This window comes from Drosophila mojavensis, unplaced genomic scaffold (assembly GCF_018153725.1).
Source record: "Drosophila mojavensis isolate 15081-1352.22 unplaced genomic scaffold, ASM1815372v1 contig_80, whole genome shotgun sequence".
NCBI lineage: Eukaryota > Metazoa > Arthropoda > Insecta > Diptera > Drosophilidae > Drosophila > Drosophila mojavensis.
Genome location: NW_025318906.1, coordinates 16421045 through 16438229, shown reverse-complemented (window position 1 = coordinate 16438229; position 17185 = coordinate 16421045). Strand labels below are relative to the sequence as shown.

General features: G+C 40.5%; 4 protein-coding genes across 6 annotated transcripts; 1 reads left to right on the top strand and 3 right to left on the bottom strand.

Annotated features, from left to right (window-relative positions):
- Nucleotides 1-467: 467 nt before the first annotated feature.
- On the bottom strand, nt 468-4834 carry LOC6580215 (protein DEK). Of its 2 annotated transcripts, none has more exons than XM_002006036.4 (11): nt 4733-4834; nt 4035-4263; nt 2768-3225; nt 2288-2702; nt 2122-2222; nt 1878-2060; nt 1627-1815; nt 1472-1556; nt 1294-1412; nt 1076-1228; nt 468-1012 (listed from the first exon to the last, which is right to left on the bottom strand). In XM_002006036.4, the coding sequence occupies exons 1-11, from the start codon at nt 4772-4774 to the stop codon at nt 998-1000; spliced, it is 1989 nt and encodes a 662-aa protein (XP_002006072.1). In that variant the 5' UTR covers nt 4775-4834; the 3' UTR covers nt 468-997. The 2 variants fall into 2 exon arrangements, with proteins under 2 accessions (XP_002006072.1, XP_015019629.1); XM_015164143.3 differs by lacking the exon at nt 4733-4834 and adding an exon at nt 4350-4367.
- Nucleotides 4835-5037: 203 nt separating this feature from the next.
- LOC6580214 (flap endonuclease 1) lies at nt 5038-6511 on the top strand. Its single transcript, XM_002006035.4, has 2 exons — nt 5038-5242; nt 5299-6511. Exons 1-2 carry the CDS (start codon nt 5161-5163, stop codon nt 6381-6383), a joined length of 1167 nt encoding a protein of 388 aa, XP_002006071.1. The 5' UTR covers nt 5038-5160; the 3' UTR covers nt 6384-6511.
- Nucleotides 6401-10421, bottom strand: LOC6580213 (integrator complex subunit 8). 2 transcript variants are annotated; one of them, XM_002006034.4, is made up of 8 exons: nt 10252-10421; nt 9895-10116; nt 9435-9827; nt 9267-9378; nt 8257-9206; nt 7318-8191; nt 6797-7259; nt 6401-6730 (listed from the first exon to the last, which is right to left on the bottom strand). In XM_002006034.4, exons 2-8 carry the CDS (start codon nt 10007-10009, stop codon nt 6611-6613), a joined length of 3027 nt encoding a protein of 1008 aa, XP_002006070.1. In that variant the 5' UTR covers nt 10010-10116; nt 10252-10421; the 3' UTR covers nt 6401-6610. The 2 variants fall into 2 exon arrangements, with proteins under 2 accessions (XP_002006070.1, XP_043866397.1); XM_044010462.1 differs by lacking the exon at nt 10252-10421 and having other exon boundaries at nt 9895-10134.
- Nucleotides 10422-15644: 5223 nt separating this feature from the next.
- On the bottom strand, nt 15645-16729 carry LOC6580212 (ficolin-2). The gene is made up of 2 exons (XM_002006033.4): nt 16105-16729; nt 15645-16036 (listed from the first exon to the last, which is right to left on the bottom strand). Exons 1-2 carry the CDS (start codon nt 16689-16691, stop codon nt 15904-15906), a joined length of 720 nt encoding a protein of 239 aa, XP_002006069.1. The 5' UTR covers nt 16692-16729; the 3' UTR covers nt 15645-15903.
- Between the last annotated feature and the right edge of the window lie 456 nt (nt 16730-17185).

Sequence of the window (17185 nt, the reverse complement as noted above, 5' to 3'; positions counted from 1 at the left end):
TTTTGGATGTGTGTGGTGTGTCTGATCCGCTCTACAAGAGAAACCTGCTTTAGTTCTGTCTCTAATCTATTATCAAAGCCCAATTCAAGTGGAAACTAAATTATAAATAGGCGTATAATAATTATAACAATCAGTTGACAGTTTGTTCAATAGCTCGACAATTCCAAGCTACCTCGAGCCGAGATGAAATCAAAAGCAAAAGATGTATATAAAAACCTGCAACCATTCGTATTTTACAATTACTTTAAAATTCCTCAATTTAGCGCCCGTTTTTTATTCTAGAACAACTTCCTATATATAGGTATTATTCCAGTAAACTCGCTTTATTTTTTGTTTTACCCCCAAGTCCAAATACTTTTTATCATTTCATAACATAGACCAAAATCGTATCAATATTATCAATTTGGAATTTTGACTTTTCGTTTTTTCCATGCTTCTTTTTTGTTTTTTGTACTGCTGCCAGTGTGTGAATTTTGAATATTCTTTTTGTTTTTTATTTATCCTCTTTGCTTAGTTTAAAATACATAATTTTGAACGTCAAATCAATCAGCACTACATTTAAATGTATAAATTGTGTTCTGCTTTTGTTTGTAACTTTTTTTTTTACAATGTTCTTTTGCTATTTTTCAGTTTGCTTAAATTACACACTTTTTGTAGAGCCGTTTGAGAGCGCAGGTATTCATAAAGAAAATGAATATTAAAGTGTTTAAAAATTACGTTTACATATATACATTATTCACATGCATATATGGGAAAAGGACATAATCCGTTTAAGGTTGAGTTTTGTTTTTGTTTAGTTAGTTTTAAAGAGTACAAATTATACGCTTATAGGAAAACTAGATGTATTTCTTTGTTGTCGCGGCAGCTCTCAAAAAGTGGCAAAATCTGGTTGCTTTTGCGGTCGCTTGTTGTGTTGGTGTTGTTGTTGTTAATGTTATTTGATACAAGTTTAACTGCTTGCTGGCCCATTCCAAGGCTTTTTCTCTTTTGTGTAGTTTTATGTCGCAATTAACTGAAAGGGAAAAGTAGGTTCAAAGAAAATCCCATAATGATGCCCAGCAACTGCATCGCTTACCGCTTTTACTGTGGCTTTTATGAAATCCTTTTTATCTGTTAAATCGAAATCTGGGTACTTAGCATAGACTTGTTTGCACACTGTTTTCATGGTAATCTCTTCGAGATTGGCCTTATCTAATATTTCTTTGACATAGCCGCGTATTTGTTCGTCCTGTAAGGGAAAAGAAAATTTGTTAAAATAGCTGTTTTAAATTTAAGCTTGTGAGCTTGCTTTACCGTTGGGAATGCCACTTTGCCCTTTTTGGTTAATGGCTCATCTTCATCGGACTCATCTTTGTCATCGACATCTTCCTCCTCGGACGTTTCCTTCTTTGATTTCTTCGGTCGGCCAGCGGCTATTTATAAAAAATGTGCTTTCAGTAAGAAAATCAGTTAAAATTCAATTATGCTTTACATTTTCCAGCTGGCTTTGACTTGTTGTTGGCTTTGCTATTTTTCGCAGGCGTTGTAGGCTTCTTACTCTTTTTGGGACGTTCCTCCTGCAAGATGAAAAATAAATTTTATATATACCATTTTCTTACACTTCGTTTTAGTTTTCTCTGAACAAACCTCGCTTTGGTCGCTGCCAAAGTCTGACAATTCCTCCTCTTCTTCATCTTCTGATACTTCTTCCTCGTCACTTTCCGAGTCCTTGCGCTTTCGCGCCGAAGCGCCTCGTCCACGTCCTCGTCTGCCGGCTGGAGCGGCCGCAGCAGATCGTCCACGCTTGCCAGAAGTTCCTCGCTTGCGCTTAGGCACCTAATGGACAAGATTTAATGTTATTCTAAAACTATTCGACCTAAGTTAAGGCATTTGCATACATCACTATCTGCATCTGATAGCTCAGATTCTTCTTCGTCCTCGGAATCTGAATTTCTTCGACGACTCTTGCGTGCTGGGCGCCCTCGACTGCCACGAGCTCCGAGTTTGCGACCGGCTCCAGATGCACCACCGCCGCCACCGCCACGCCCCGCGTCCGAGTCTGAATTTCCCGAAGGATTGTACTGCGATAAGATATGAAACTTGTTGGCTTGATCTAATTAACAACTTATTGAGGCGACTTACATCTGAGCCAGATTCAGAATCATCATTTCGTCTCCGCTTAGCCACTGTCACTTTGTGCTCGCTCTCCTCAGAGCTTGATAAGTCTACATATGCGGACATTTCTGCAAGTACAGTGAAGTATGTCAATAAAGAACTCAATAGCATTGCGTACTTGAGCAATATTTACTTTTGCCCGCCGTTGAACGCTTTGGACGTCCAGTGGAATTGCGAGCAGAGCCTCTGCCGGCGCCGGCGCTCGTTTTGCTGCTCTTGCGCTTCTTATCGTCTTCGCTGGCAGCATCATCATCTTCGTCGATATCTTCATCGTCCACCTCCTCCTCTTCCTCCTCACCCTGTTCAATGCAGAGCGACTCATCTGGCTCCATTAGAAATTTGAGCACTCGCGAAGCGATCTCGTCCTTGCTTCCCTTGCGATCTAATGTGAGAATCTCGCAGATACTACGCAAAGATTTGTTATCCACCTTCTTGATGGATTCATATTTCTTTTTGTATTCCGACGAATCCTTGGCAAACTCAAATCCAGCAAAGGAGCGCAGATTCTTTTTCACCACATTATTTTTTCCTTGTGCGCCAAAGCAGAGCTGCACATTCAGATAGTAAAATAGTTCTTGAATCCAGTTAACGATCGATTTCAACGCCAACTTACCGAATGTAGCACCTGGAGACCATCCACTCGTGTCTTGTTAATATTCTCATTAATGCGATCAATCTCGGCCAGAGCCACAACATTCTCGTCATCCTCGGCCACCTCATTATTCTCATCGAGGCCATCGCCCTCGCCCTCCTCGTCATCTTCCCCATCTTGTTTGTCCGAATTCTCCACCTTGCCGTTCTTGGCCTTGGCTTCAGGTTTTTTGGCGACCGCCGACTTGTCCGCTCCAGCTGAGCCTGCCTTGGCCTTAGCACCGTCTGTCGCATCAATTTTCTTTTTCTCCGATGTGGCTGTTGGTTTCTTTTCCTCATCACTGACGTCGTCCTTCTCATCCTCGCTTCCCTCCTCATCCTCCTCCTCGTCGTCGTCAGTCTTGGCAGTCTTCTTAGCGCCATTATTTACTTTCTTTGATGCTGGCGACGCTGGCGACTCCGCCTTTGTGTCTTTATCGTCTGGTGATAAATAATAAATGTTTAATACAAATGTTATGTTACTTAAGGTAAATCATAAAAACCCAGTTTAATCAAGCTATGGGATTATGTTTAAATAATCTTATATCTATAAAAATAAAAAATCTTTAAATTATAAAAACCCACTTAAATTGACTAATGTAACTACCATACTAATATTCCTTTTTTTTAAATAAAATTTATATAATCCTGTTTAATTTATATTAAACCTAAAAATTATTAAAATATTTTTAACTTGTATTCACACTTGGGAAGTTCAATGCTAAGTTTGTTTTGGGAGCGCAGAGAACTATGAAACATGAATATTTAATTTACCTTAGCTTCTACTATACAAAAACCATATCGTTCAGGGTTCCGTATGAACAAATAGCCAAGGATATTTTATTTTATTTCATTCTAATTTTATTTTTTTTTTTTTTTTAATAAGCACACACGTGCAGAGTTAGAAAGAAAACTTATTTTCGCACACATCATTCTTATTAGAATTGTTCGAGTTCGAACCCACATCCCACCAGCATACGAAAATTTCTCACATTACATACGCTCGTTCGCGGCATTTTAGACAGCAGCGCCACTGCCAACGCAGCAAATAGCGCGCCAAGCGACGTACATAAATGTGTTGAGCTCGATATGCGATGTGCGATGTTGTTCGCCGCATTCCACGAACGCGCGCAAATTCATTTTATGATTTTTGTTTTTCTCGCTCTTTCTTCACGCAAACATACGTGAACACACACATGCTCAGAGCAAATACATATGTATGTGTGCATACGTGTGTTTCTTTTATTTACCTGCATCTACTGTTGGCGCGGTCGCAGCCACTGCGTCTCCAACAGCTTTTTTATCAGCGACGTCATCAGTAGCGGGTGACGCTGCGGCATCGATCTCTTTCTCAACATTTTTAGCTGCCTCAGTTTCGGGTGGAGTAGGCTCTTCTGCATTTTCTACCGTCTTTGACTCGATTACCTTATCAGCGGCATTTTCTTTGGTCGCCGTCTCCGGTTCTGGCGTGTTGGCATCCTAATGTAAATAAAAACAAAAGCAAAACACAATTTTATTGCACTTGCAAATTTTTGGCGCCGCTCACACTTAGGCACTACCACTACCATCAGATTGTGCGTTGCTCTGCCACTGGTTTATGCGTTTCAGTTAATTTCTTTTTTTCTTTTTTTTTTCAAATGTTTTGTGCACACACAAGTTTTCTTTTGAGCTTTGCGTTTGTGTATGCGTGTCTATGGGGGCATTCGGCATGCACATGTTGTCCTGCTCGCACGTACCAAAACCTAGACACAAGCAACATACAAACGCAACGACGCCATGTTTATACACATAAACGAATGGTCGAAGGGGAGAAGACCGATTTGTCGAGAGCAATATTTGTTGCGCTTTAGTTTCGTGGTAAACATATTTGCACTGATTGGTTTTTTATGCGCGTTGATAATAAACAACTTTAACTTGATTTTAATACTATTTCCAGTATTTTACGTACCATATTTTCAATGGTTTTATCTTTTTTTTCGTCAGCCGACATGCTTTTGCTTATGTGTGTGGCGTTAGGGATGAGTAAATATATCAATGTTGTTGCACTCGTGAATCGATAATTGGCGGCAATATAAATTTAATCTCTTACTAGAGTATACTATATTTTTAACGCTTATAACCGGGTGATTAAAAAATGATTGTATTCTATTTTCAAATGTACTTCACTCAGTTTGTTTATAATAACATTTATTGAACTTTGTCCCACAAACATTTATCTATCGATATACTTACAATATACAGTTGCAGTTAATTGACACTCACAAGGAGACGCGTGCACAACATTTGCAACGAAAAGCGCGCGTAGTGCACTCATCTGGCGAAATCATATTTATAAACAAATTAAAAACGCTGATCAACGCACAATAAACAATCGTCATGGGAATTTTAGGCCTTTCGAAGCTTATTGCAGATTTGGCGCCACTTGCAATACGTGAAAGTGAAATAAAAAACTTTTTTGGTAAGCTTGGCTCGCCGGCTTCTGGTATTGAAAGTAAATTGAATAATCCTTTGCAGGTCGTAAAGTTGCCATTGATGCTAGCATGTGTTTGTACCAATTTTTAATTGCGGTTCGATCCGAGGGCGCCCAGCTGGCTACTGTTAACGGCGATCCAACCTCACATCTGATGGGCATGTTCTATCGAACCATTCGGCTGCTCGACAATGGCATTAAGCCGGTCTACGTCTTCGATGGAAAGCCGCCAGATTTGAAGGCTGGTGAGCTTGCCAAGCGCGCCGAGCGACGCGAGGAAGCTGAAAAGGCACTCAAAGTCGCCACCGACGCGGGCGACGAGGCGGAGATAGAGAAATTCAATCGTCGCTTAGTGCGTGTCACCAAGGAGCACTCGAACGAAGCCAAAGAGCTGCTTAAGCTTATGGGTGTTCCATACGTGGATGCGCCCTGCGAGGCTGAGGCCCAGTGCGCTGCTCTAGTCAAGGCAGGCAAAGTGTATGCCACGGCAACGGAAGATATGGACGCACTAACCTTTGGATCTTGCAAGCTGCTCCGTTACCTGACGTACAGCGAAGCGCGTAAGATGCCCGTCAAAGAGTTCAGCTACGACAAGGTGCTGCAGGGCCTGGAGCTAACGAGCAAGGAGTTTATCGATCTGTGCATTCTCATGGGATGTGATTACTGCGACAGCATCAAGGGCATCGGACCCAAGCGCGCCATAGAGCTCATCAAAACCTATCGAGACATTGAGACCATATTGGAGAACATTGACACCAGCAAATATATAGTGCCAGAGAACTGGAACTATCAAAGAGCGCGCGAGCTGTTTGTGGAGCCAGAAGTAACAGACGCGAGCACAATTGATCTGAAATGGACGGCTCCCGACGAGGATGGCCTGGTGCAGTTCCTCTGCGGGGATCGCCAGTTCAACGAAGAACGCGTACGCAATGGTGCCAGAAAGTTGCTCAAGTCCAAGCAGTCACAGACGCAGGTGCGACTCGATAGCTTCTTCAAGGCACTGCCCAGTTCGCCCAACGCCACTGCTGCGGCCAAGCGGAAGGCCGAGGAGATCAAGAAGAGTGCGAACAATAAGAAGGCGAAGACAAGCGGCGGCAGCGGTGCTGCACGCGGCAGGAGACCAAAGTAATCTAAGATAACAACCAGTTCCCAACGAAAAAATACAAATTTCTTTAATTTAACCACAAAATCATATTGCTAACACTTTAAGCTTAGAAACTAATCGTCGTACAATTACAAAAACTCTTGAAGCTTAAACTCTAATTGGTCTTCGAAGTGGGCTTGGTCGTGGATGTGGATGTGGGTGTGCTGTGGGTGTAGTTTCTAGCGAGGATCGGGCGGCATCCTCGCCCGCAACTACAGCAAATACTGCTTGGCCAGGGCGCGCAAGAAGCGCGATTTGCGAACCATGGCGCTCTCTCGTTTGATCTCTTCATTGTTGTTGGCATTCAGCTCCAAGGTGCCCATCATTGAGATCTACAGAGCGAGAGGAGAAATTTAATCAGTAAAAAATGACGAACTATTTGAGGCATTCAGACTTACCGCCTCCAGCTTGCGGCTGTGCTCGCCTCGCTTGGCATGGAGATTGACAATAAACTCGAGCAGCGTCGTGTCCCATATGCAGCTGTAGTAGGCATCCATGGCATCTGTGAAATTGGAGCACTTCTCGGTGAGATTCTTGAAGACGATACCATAGTCGATCTCATCGAGAAACTGACAGAGCACGGTGGCCTGCATGTGGCAGCCCAGGTTGGCCGCACACCTAATCATCTTCCTAATGACATAGTCATCGGCCACATTCCGCTGCAGCGGCATGGTACAGTAGTCGGTGCCGGTGACCAGGGCGTTGACATAGCAGCGCATCGCGGACTCATTGTTGCCAATGGCCAGCTCCAGATCACCCTTCATCTTCAGCCACGAGACCGTCTGCGGATAATAACTGAGCGCCTCCGAGAGCAGCCACTGCAGCGTCTCAGAAACACTGCGCAGGCTGTAACCATTCGGGCTGGAAAGATGCATCAGAGGTGAGTTATTTATATATATGGGGATTTATGTGGACTAACTTGTTAATGCTGGTGGGCCAGAGCTGCATGTACTCGCAGCTCAGATCGTGATTGGGATCGTCCTTCAGTATGTTGTGCATTTTGCCGAGCATGGATATGGCCAGTCCGAAAACACTCTGATGCCGCACACGCTGCAGGAATGCTTGGAGCGCGCTGCTGGCGCCGATGCCGGCGCCGGCGGCAGCCGCCCGCTTGGGCACATTGAGGAACATGCTCAGCATCAGTTCCCAGGCGTCGCGGCACACCTTCTTGGGGCCCTTCATCTTTTCCATTTCAATGAAGGTGGCCGCAAAGGCCAGCGGCAACTCCAGCTGCTGTGCCCGCTTGTCGAGGTAAAGAAGTGGCGGAAAATCGGTTAGATTAAGTAGCATGATGGCGCAGCTCTCCAGGATTTCCAGTCTTGGCATTATGGAGTCGCCCGCCTGCAATGCGCCCAGACACTGCTTGCAGCGCGTGCCCAGCGCTTGCAAGTCGAGTGGCTTCTGATGCCATTCGTCCAGGCACTGCGTAATTTGTATGTGCAGGATCTCCCACGTTATCAGCTTGCACATCATCTGCGCGCTGCTGCCCAGCTCCTGGCGCTGCGTCTCGGACTTGAGCACACTCAGCATGGATACGGCGTCAATGTAGCTGCCACGTGTCGCCAGCTCACGCGCTTTGCCCAGCAGCACATAGCTGAAGTCTTGCAGGAAGCTAACCGGCATCGCCATGATCAACGCCTTCAGCGGCTGCGGCACATCCCAGCTGGGATTGATGGCCCACAGTGGCTTGCCGGGCGCCGTGCCGCACAGTTTCACCAGCAGTATGCGCACGCTATTCGCATTGGTGCAGCTAATCAGCTGGCGCTCCAGAGCGGCAACATCGACGCGGGTCACTGAGAGCAAGAAAATGAGTTGGGATTAAAAAGTGATCGGCTTTACAGTTAAAGCTGAGACTCACTCTTGGAGTGGCAAATCCAATCGTTAAGCGTGGCCAAGGAATTGCTCAGCACTGGCAGCGATGCCTGCACCAGCTGCTCTTCCAAGTCGACCAGCTCCTCACTGGAGAAGATAGCCATGCCGCGCAGCGTGTGCAGCAGCTGTCGACTCTGCTCCATCTGCTGTTTCTGCTGCTGGTGCAGCACACAGTCGATGAGAAAATGCTTGAGAGCCGATTGTTCCACATGGCTGCAGTATGTCAGCGCGTCCTGCATTGCCTCCATGATGGGCGGCATGTAGTCCAGATCGTGATACTTCTCAAAGTACTCGACGCTGCCAAATATGTTGCCCCACTCGAAGACGGTGCGCACCACATTGAGAGCGGCCACATGCAGCAACAGCTGCGGTGGCATCTCCTTGAGCAGCCCCGTTGAGATGGCTCCCTCAATGTCCAGCTCGACGTTACGCCGGCTCACCAGCGGAATTTCGCGTGCGCGATTATCTTGGCGCAGTATGGGAATAATGTCCGCATAGCTGTTGAGCAGGGATTGATGGAAGCGCTCCAATAGCGTCTGCTGCTGCGCACTGATTCCGCAGGCCTGCAGCAGTCCCTCCAGCTCCTCGGCGCGAACGTGGCAAAAGTAGCGCGTCGCACCGGCGGGAATCGCCTGCAGACTCGCGTTGCAAGCAGCCGCCGCCTCGCGGGCCAGCACGTACTGCTTGGTGTGGAGGTAGTAATGGGCCAGCTCATACTGCAGCTGGGCGCGCAGCTCTTGGGGCGTAATCAGGTGCATCAGGTCATAGTTCTGAGCCGTGCTCAGCGCGTCGCACTGCAGCGCTACAAAGCTGTCGTAGTGAAACACATAGAAAGGCTTGCTGGCTGCCGCCGGCGAGCACAGCTGCTCGAGATATTCGATGGAAGGTTGGGTGGGTGTGTCCAAAAACTGCTGCAGCTGATCAACGGTCTGAAACCTACTCAAGAGAAGCTCACTCAATATAAAGGTACTCATAATATGTATATTTAGGACTTACATGGGTGGCCGTGGACTCTTCAGTGCGCTGTCTTTGATGAGCTGCAGCCGCAGTACCATCCTGTGGTAGATGGTGAGGGCAAAGCGCGCTGCACGCTCATTGCCCGTGGGCGCTGCAATAGAGATTGCTATGAAACAAGTTTATATTCATAGTCTCGAGGGAGCATACAAATCTTTAGATCGAAATCATTGAGAAAAGGAATGCTGACGATGCGACCGTAGCTAATGGTGCACAGATCACGCAGTAGACCCAGCTGCATGATCACGGGCAAACCCTTCTCCAGGGCATCCAAATCCCATCTGAGCCAGGTGGCCACCTTTAGCTCCAGGATCTTGAGGGCCAACTGTTTGCGTGTCAACTGCAACTGATGCTGCTGTTGCTGCTGCTGTGTTAGGAGCGGCACATTGAGTGCCGCGGAGGCCGCTGGGGTGGTGGCATTGGCGCCGACGCTCGCGCCACTTATATTCTGCAAATCACTTCCCGGCGTTACCACAGTGGACGCTATTGCCGTGTCCGGTGTCATGCTGATGAACTGCATGATGAGTTCCACGGCGCTGGGTTCTGCAAGAATTTGGTGGCCAATTTTAGATCAGTAAAGTTTGGATCAGATTTCACAGTATCCACGTACCGGGATTTTTGCATTGCAAATGCTCTGTGATTTTATTTGGATCTAGGAGAAACTCGAACCACAATACTGTTTCCGCTGCCAGCGGCACTGGCTTGGGCTTCAAAGGGTCCTCCATCGTGTGTTGATAAATTAAGTCCCTGATTCTTCTTCGTCAAACATATGTTTTCGGCATCAGAAAAATTAACATTTTGTTCAAATGTTATGTTAACAGCAGCAAGTGAACTGTAAACGAATAAACATTCCTGTTTTGAGCTACTGACAGAATTAAATATTCATATTAATTTATTAGCTCACTTATTTAATTTATAAATGAATTATAATGGTAATTTATTTAAATTTAAACCTGCATTAGCTTACCAATCTTAAAGGTTTAATTATAGCAGCTCCTAACAGTTCCGAAATTTACGTTACTAGCATCACTGTCCTTATGACATAAAATTCAACGTGAACTCTTATTTAAATAATTAAGTTTTTATATAAAATAATAGAAAATTTAGCTGAATATCCATTCTATACATTTTGCTAATTCGCAAACCCAAGATGATGAAAGCAATAATAAAATAGTTTCATTTGAATGTCAACCTGTGACTGTCCAATATGTTTTGTTATAACTACATATCGATATATAAATATCGGCAGTTTTCTAACATCGTCAACAGCATTTAGCGCTTTACAGCACTGTTAGTTCAGCGCTGATTATAAACAGTTGCCTAGCGGGTTTAATTTAAAAATTGAAATTCAAATATTGTAATGTGGTTATCTTTACCGTACTTCATAAAACTTGTTGTAATTTATTTCATATATTATGATAAACATGCATTTTATGAATTTCATTAAAAAATTACCGAGCACTTTAAAATCAATTTATTAGCATTTTAATTAACATTTAATCGTCGGCACAATTTTTAACTTAACGTCATAAAATTTATGTTTATGACGAACATAAATCGATAAAAGTCATAGACGATAAAAGAGGAGTACACGAATATGTTCTTTCACCCTTTTTTGGTTCATTAAAAATGTAAAAGAGTTTGAATATTTTTCGGTTGATTTATGCAAATCAGTTGAATTTTATTGGAGACGCCCATAAGTTAGAGTCATGGACTTTTTATGTATGAATGTGTATACCCTGCAGCTATAAAAAGGGATAAATAAGGTTTTATTATAGATGTGAAAGTTAAATATGGAAGTATTATACAAATAGGAAATCAAACGATAAACTAACTATTTTAATTACTGCACTGTCTAGCATGTACAATTTTTAATGTATAATAAATTACAAAATTAAAATACCAAAACAATATAAAATTTAAAATTCTATTTATTTTAAATTAGTTTTTCATTTATATATTCATATTCAATACTAGCTAATATTTAATTTAATTCTGCATATTTAGAAATAATATCATATACTCGAATTTCTCACAGTGTTGTTTTATCTTATTTCAAGTTCGGTCTCGTTTCACATTAAAAAAGAAAAACCTCCGGCTTGGCGCTTTATCTTGAACTTTATGAGCATTTCATAGAATAAGCTGCAAATAAATATTTAATGTTCAGGTGATTTTATGCAAATTATATATGCATACGAATGATTTTAATTGACTAAGATTATGGAGGTTGCTATTGTTGTTGGTGTTGCTGCTTTTTGATGACATTGTTCATGCGCTTGGTTAAGATCGAGTGAGAGAGAGAGAGAGAGAGCGATGGATAAATGGGAGGGATAGAGGGAGACAGCGAAAGAGAAGAGAGAGTAAAAACACTAACCAAGCCTGAAAAAAATAATAATAAATAAAAAATATTTTAATCAAATATGTTTGTAAAATACAGTTAATTTATTCCCCTTCTAGTAATAAGTTTATAGCACAGATGTAGTACTTTCAATTTGATTTTATTGTTAATTACTTAAATGTTATTTACCTAACTTTATCGTTTATAATTTTTTTATGATTTAAAAAAAAAGTTTCAATTTAATATTTGTATTAATAAATTTCGTACGAAAATATTTAGTATATACATATATAAATATGATATGCCACAAAACGATTTATATATATATATATATTTTTTTTTTAATTTAGTGTTGTTAAAAATATGATTTATTTTTTGCAGATCAGTCAATCCAAAAATATGAATGACACGCTCGCTATGAATTTTTTTTTAGTTTCATTTTAGAACGAATTTTAAACTAGAGATTATACGTATGTGTCTGTATAATTTAATGGAATTATTTAGTTGCTTTTGACATTGAAATTCATGGATACGTTTTTGGGGCCAATAAAGATGTCAAATGCGTTTAAAGTGTTTTAAATATCATTTCGGTTATAAAATACAAAAATTCAAAATATATATATTCTGAAGTTATGTAACTTCAGTAAATTTATTGCATCTAAAATGTTTAAATTACATAAATACAAAGCAAGTTTTTTTTTACGCCCATATTTTTACTTTATAAAGATTAATGGTATTTTCCATCCCTAAAAACTTTTAATCAGCATATTTTGAAAAGCTAAATCTATATATTTAATGGGATCAAAGTTGTTTGCCAAGAATGTGCACACGCAGTCGATTTGCTTTAGATTATATACATAGTTGAATTAATATATAACAGTGTTAACATCTTTTTTGTTCTGTTTTATTTAAATGAATTGAACAAATTCGAAATCTCATCTCGCATAGCATTAATTAAACGTCTCAATAACAGGCGCAGGTTATCGGTTCCGGCAGCACTTATGGAATTTTTGATTAGAGCTGAAAGTTTTTGTCAAATCTCTAAACGACAGTCCATATAAATGCTATAGCATATAATGAATGAATGAATATATTGGGTTGCCATGGGCCATCGGAACCGAACGGCGCGACCCAAAGCCAAATAAATTTATGTAAAATATGCCAAACTTTGTTCTTGTGTGTGAATGTAAATTTCTTTTGTGTCGCTCGTTTAGTGACATTAACTAAAGCAGCTGAAGATACACAAAAATATTAGGCAATGCGGGTAGGAGTGACTGACTACGGGATACTCTACGATTCTGGCAATCTTTCTAGACCTCACAGCTGAATTTTAAATTTTGATTTGGAATCCCTTGAAATAGGATTGCTCATACTGCCTCCTACCCACTTCTTCTGCTCTCTACTATTTTTATACATTTTTATAAACTTAACACCCAGCTTACATATTTATCCATGCATAGTTTTGATATCAATTTCTAATCAAATCATATAGTAGATAACTAACATCATACTGTCGAAATTTAACATTTAGCAGAGCTATAAAATATATTTTTAATTTGATAAAGATAAGATCGCGGGGAGAGAGAGAAATACATAAAAACTTAACTGTCAAAACGCATGTAGAAAAAAAAAACAAACTTTTATCTCTAAAGCCAATCAAATTTATAGACAATTTCTAAATCTTTTGTTATAGTAATACAATATCATTAAGTCAACCCGATATATCTATACTTGGTTAATCCGAAACTGACTAAAATAAACTTTGGCAAAATTAACTCAATTGTTAGAATATAGATCGAGTCTATTTTTGATGGCATTAACTTGATGCGTATCACATTTTATGACAGCATTTTAATACCCTATACAATTGTATGAATATATACGAAACCACTAAAGAAATTCAAGAGGAGCTTTAACATTTTTATAGCACTTCGATAAGGCCCTGATCGATTCTATTGATTGAATCGTAAATTTGTTTTTGTATTTTACATTTTATATAACACACATATCTTTGTTTTGTTTTGTTTAGCTATTTGCATTTTATGCAGGTTGATTAGCTCGTGCCATTCAGAATGTCAAACTATTCTGCATATTTATTGCTTTGGCCTAGCTATACGGCTAGTAAAATATGTTTATCGGTGGCTAACTGAGTGACCCAGTGAAATTCCTATTGTTTAAAATATTCATATGCTAATTCCAAACACACACACACACACATACAGACATAATAAAAAAGAACGGATATCAAACATTATATATATTCATTCTTTTTTTTTTTTAATACGGCGCTCACATGACTTTAAAAAGAAAGGCAAAAAAAAAAAAAAAAAAAAAGAGAAATAGATTTATATTTGTATTTAAAAAAAGAAAATGTAGTTAAAGAAAATGTCGCGCTCTTTTCTTATTTTCTGTTAATATTTCAAAATGTCATTAATAATGCCATAAATTAACTAAATTCATTGCTATTGCTAAATCTTTTACGTACGAAGGCAACAAGCAAAAAAAAAAAAAAAAAAATTAAAAATATTTGAAAAAAAAATGGAAATGTTTTAAAAATGTTTTTCAAGAATTTCGTGTCTGTCGCCTGCTGGCAGGCGGCATGGAAACAGCAACATGAAAATCTTTCAACAGCAGTTGACAGCGCCACACTCACACACACGCACATACGCACACACATATGCAGAGTGAGAGTGCGACACCTACGCACACCTACACACACACTCTGGCAGTCAGACACTCTTAGCTACTCCGCTTGGGGAGGCATCAAAAATCTTAATTTCTTTGACTGAAATGATGAAAATTGTGCCGAGGTTCTTGCTGCCTCCGTGTCGCCGTTGATGGGTTTTGAAATGAGGCGCGTTGCTCAAATATTTCCACACTTCCTGGTGAAATTAAAACGACAAAAGCTAAGAGCTGCAGCAAAAACGGAGCTGTTAACGCACTTTAAATGCCCTTTCTAGATAATAATCGAGTTTAAGCTTTTTCATTTTGAAATATGGAATATGGAATATGGAATATGGAATATGGAATATGGAATATGAAATATGGAATATGGAATATGGAATATGGAATATGGAATATGGAATATGAAATATGGAATATGGAATATGGAATATGGAATATGGAATATGAAATATATAATAAGAAATATATATAAATGGAATATAGAATATAGAATATTGAATATGGAATATGGAATATGGAATATGGATAAGGGAATATGTAATATGGAATATATTAGGAGCTTGTCAATTAGTCCAATTTCCAATCATTTATAAATCCGCTCTTTGGTTAGGGATTGGCTCAAAGTAAATATTCGTTTGATTGTAAGAGCCAAGACTAGTTTTACACAACACTTTACATATAATTAATTACTTTTAGTATATATTCTGTACATTCTCTGTATTTTTTCAAGCGTATATTCAGCATGTTTTATTATACTTCAGTATATTTGTAACGCTTTTATAGTATGTTTTTTTTAAATTTTATTATTTTACTTATTTCAATATATTTTAGTAAATGCTTAATAGATTTAGAAGGTAACACAATTCTTAGTTAAATTTTAATGCTACTCTAAATACCCTACAACACATTGTTTTTACACCCATTGCAGATTCTCCATTTATTTGTTACATCTCTCTAAGGCCATATTCAACATTTTTCAATAGCTGATAAACTCTTGGCTTCTCGGCAATTTGTTCAAGATTCGAAATACCCTTTCGCCTAAGGGACGCATGAGTAATGAAAATGTCTTTGTCGCTGCCATAGTCTGTGGCCGTGTGAGTTTTTTGGAAATGTTGTTTCAAAATGTTCGCTCAAATATTGTTCTAGACATTCGTGGCTATTTCTTCTTTTTTTTTTATATAGAATTTCTTAGCTGTCGCCACAGTGAATATTGTTAAGCAGACATAGATACACACACAGATACACATATACAGATTCATATAGTACAAACATAAGACATTTAGTGCGTGAAGACGTCGCATTTTGTTCTAATTTTGTGTCCAAAACAGATATTTTTCTTTAGTTTTTGTCGTTCGGGCTCTGTGTTTATTGGTATCATTTTCAACGTAATACTCGCAATTAAGAGTTTCTATTTTCGGTCGGCTCCGACAAACTGTCGGGAGTGAACATTTTGACAAAGTTATGCGGAATTTACAGATCGTGACTGGAGCAGCTGTCAGCGGACCAAATGATCCTACATCAAAATCTAAACACATTTTCCCCCTGGATCACAAGATCTATGGCAGTCAAAGTCGTGGGGCATTATCTGCGTATTATCTATTTCAGTGGACGTATCATCATTTGCACTCGCTTGTATGAATAGTTAACGCCCAGCCACTGGACCCAGCAGACGCCACGCCCCGCCAGAGCGTTTCCATACTCGCCGCCCAAGTATTCGCCATTCAGATTGCTGGGGAAATCAAAGTTATATATATATATATTTGATGATTTATATAGATATGTCGTATCATGACTTACCTGTACATGCAGCTGTTATACCACCAGGCACCTGAGAACTGAGCAGCGCAGTTGCTGGTGCTGTTGTCGTTGTCGCGATCGAAGGTGCTGAACTTCGAGTACTGCTGATACCTGAGCGCATCGCCAGCCGTGCCGGAATAGCTGCCCAGGGTATTTAGGCCATAGAGATTCGCCTCGTTGCCAATGGCAAACGCATTGTACTTGGCGAAGCGTGTCTGGCCCTGAAAGTCCTCCAGGTGCACATAGAGTTCGTTGCGCTGATGCGCAGTTAGAGCATTCAGCTTGTCCAGGCCAATGAAGAAGCTGCCGTTCAGCTCGCCAAAGCCCTGCTGGTACGAGGACCAATTGCGGAAGAAGTTAAGTCTGGCATCGACACGGCGCTGGATGACCAGCCAGCCGGTGCCATTGAGCGTCGCATCGCAGTAGACTTCGAAGGGCTCGCCGCCATTTAGCTGTATCTTGTAGATGCCATTCTTCTTGGCCTTGGCATCCTTGCAGTTGGCAGGATACTTCTTATATACCGTTGCTACCTCAGCGGTGGCCACGCTCACGCACAGCAGCGACAACACAATCTGCAGAACTCCCATGTCGACAATCTCGTTCAATCGAACTACTTTGACTAAAGAGTCAATTATTCGCACTGTCCACTTTATAGTGATAGGCCCAACAGAATGAGCAATGAGTCATTTGCTTTTGACACTGATTAGATTGCTGTTAACTTCCTGGAAATTTAACGCTCTTCTTGGGGGAGTAACAAATAGAATTGATATAGATTCGTTATCCCAAGAAAAAAGCACACACGGTTCTTAACTCGCTTACTGCCAAAACACAATTGAAAGACAGTTGATAAGATTGGCCAACTTGACCAAAAGATATCAATATGTGCTTGACTGAGTTGGAATTACTCTAACTATGGAGTGTACTTTTAGGTGTTCTATGTGTATTCCTCAATGTTGTTAAAAGTTAAGAGAATTATAGAGCAAATATAAAAATTTCCTATATAGAAAATATAGTATGATATTAAAATTTATTTCTAGATCTGTTTTAGTGCTCGATAATATCTTGACAAAAAATATCATAG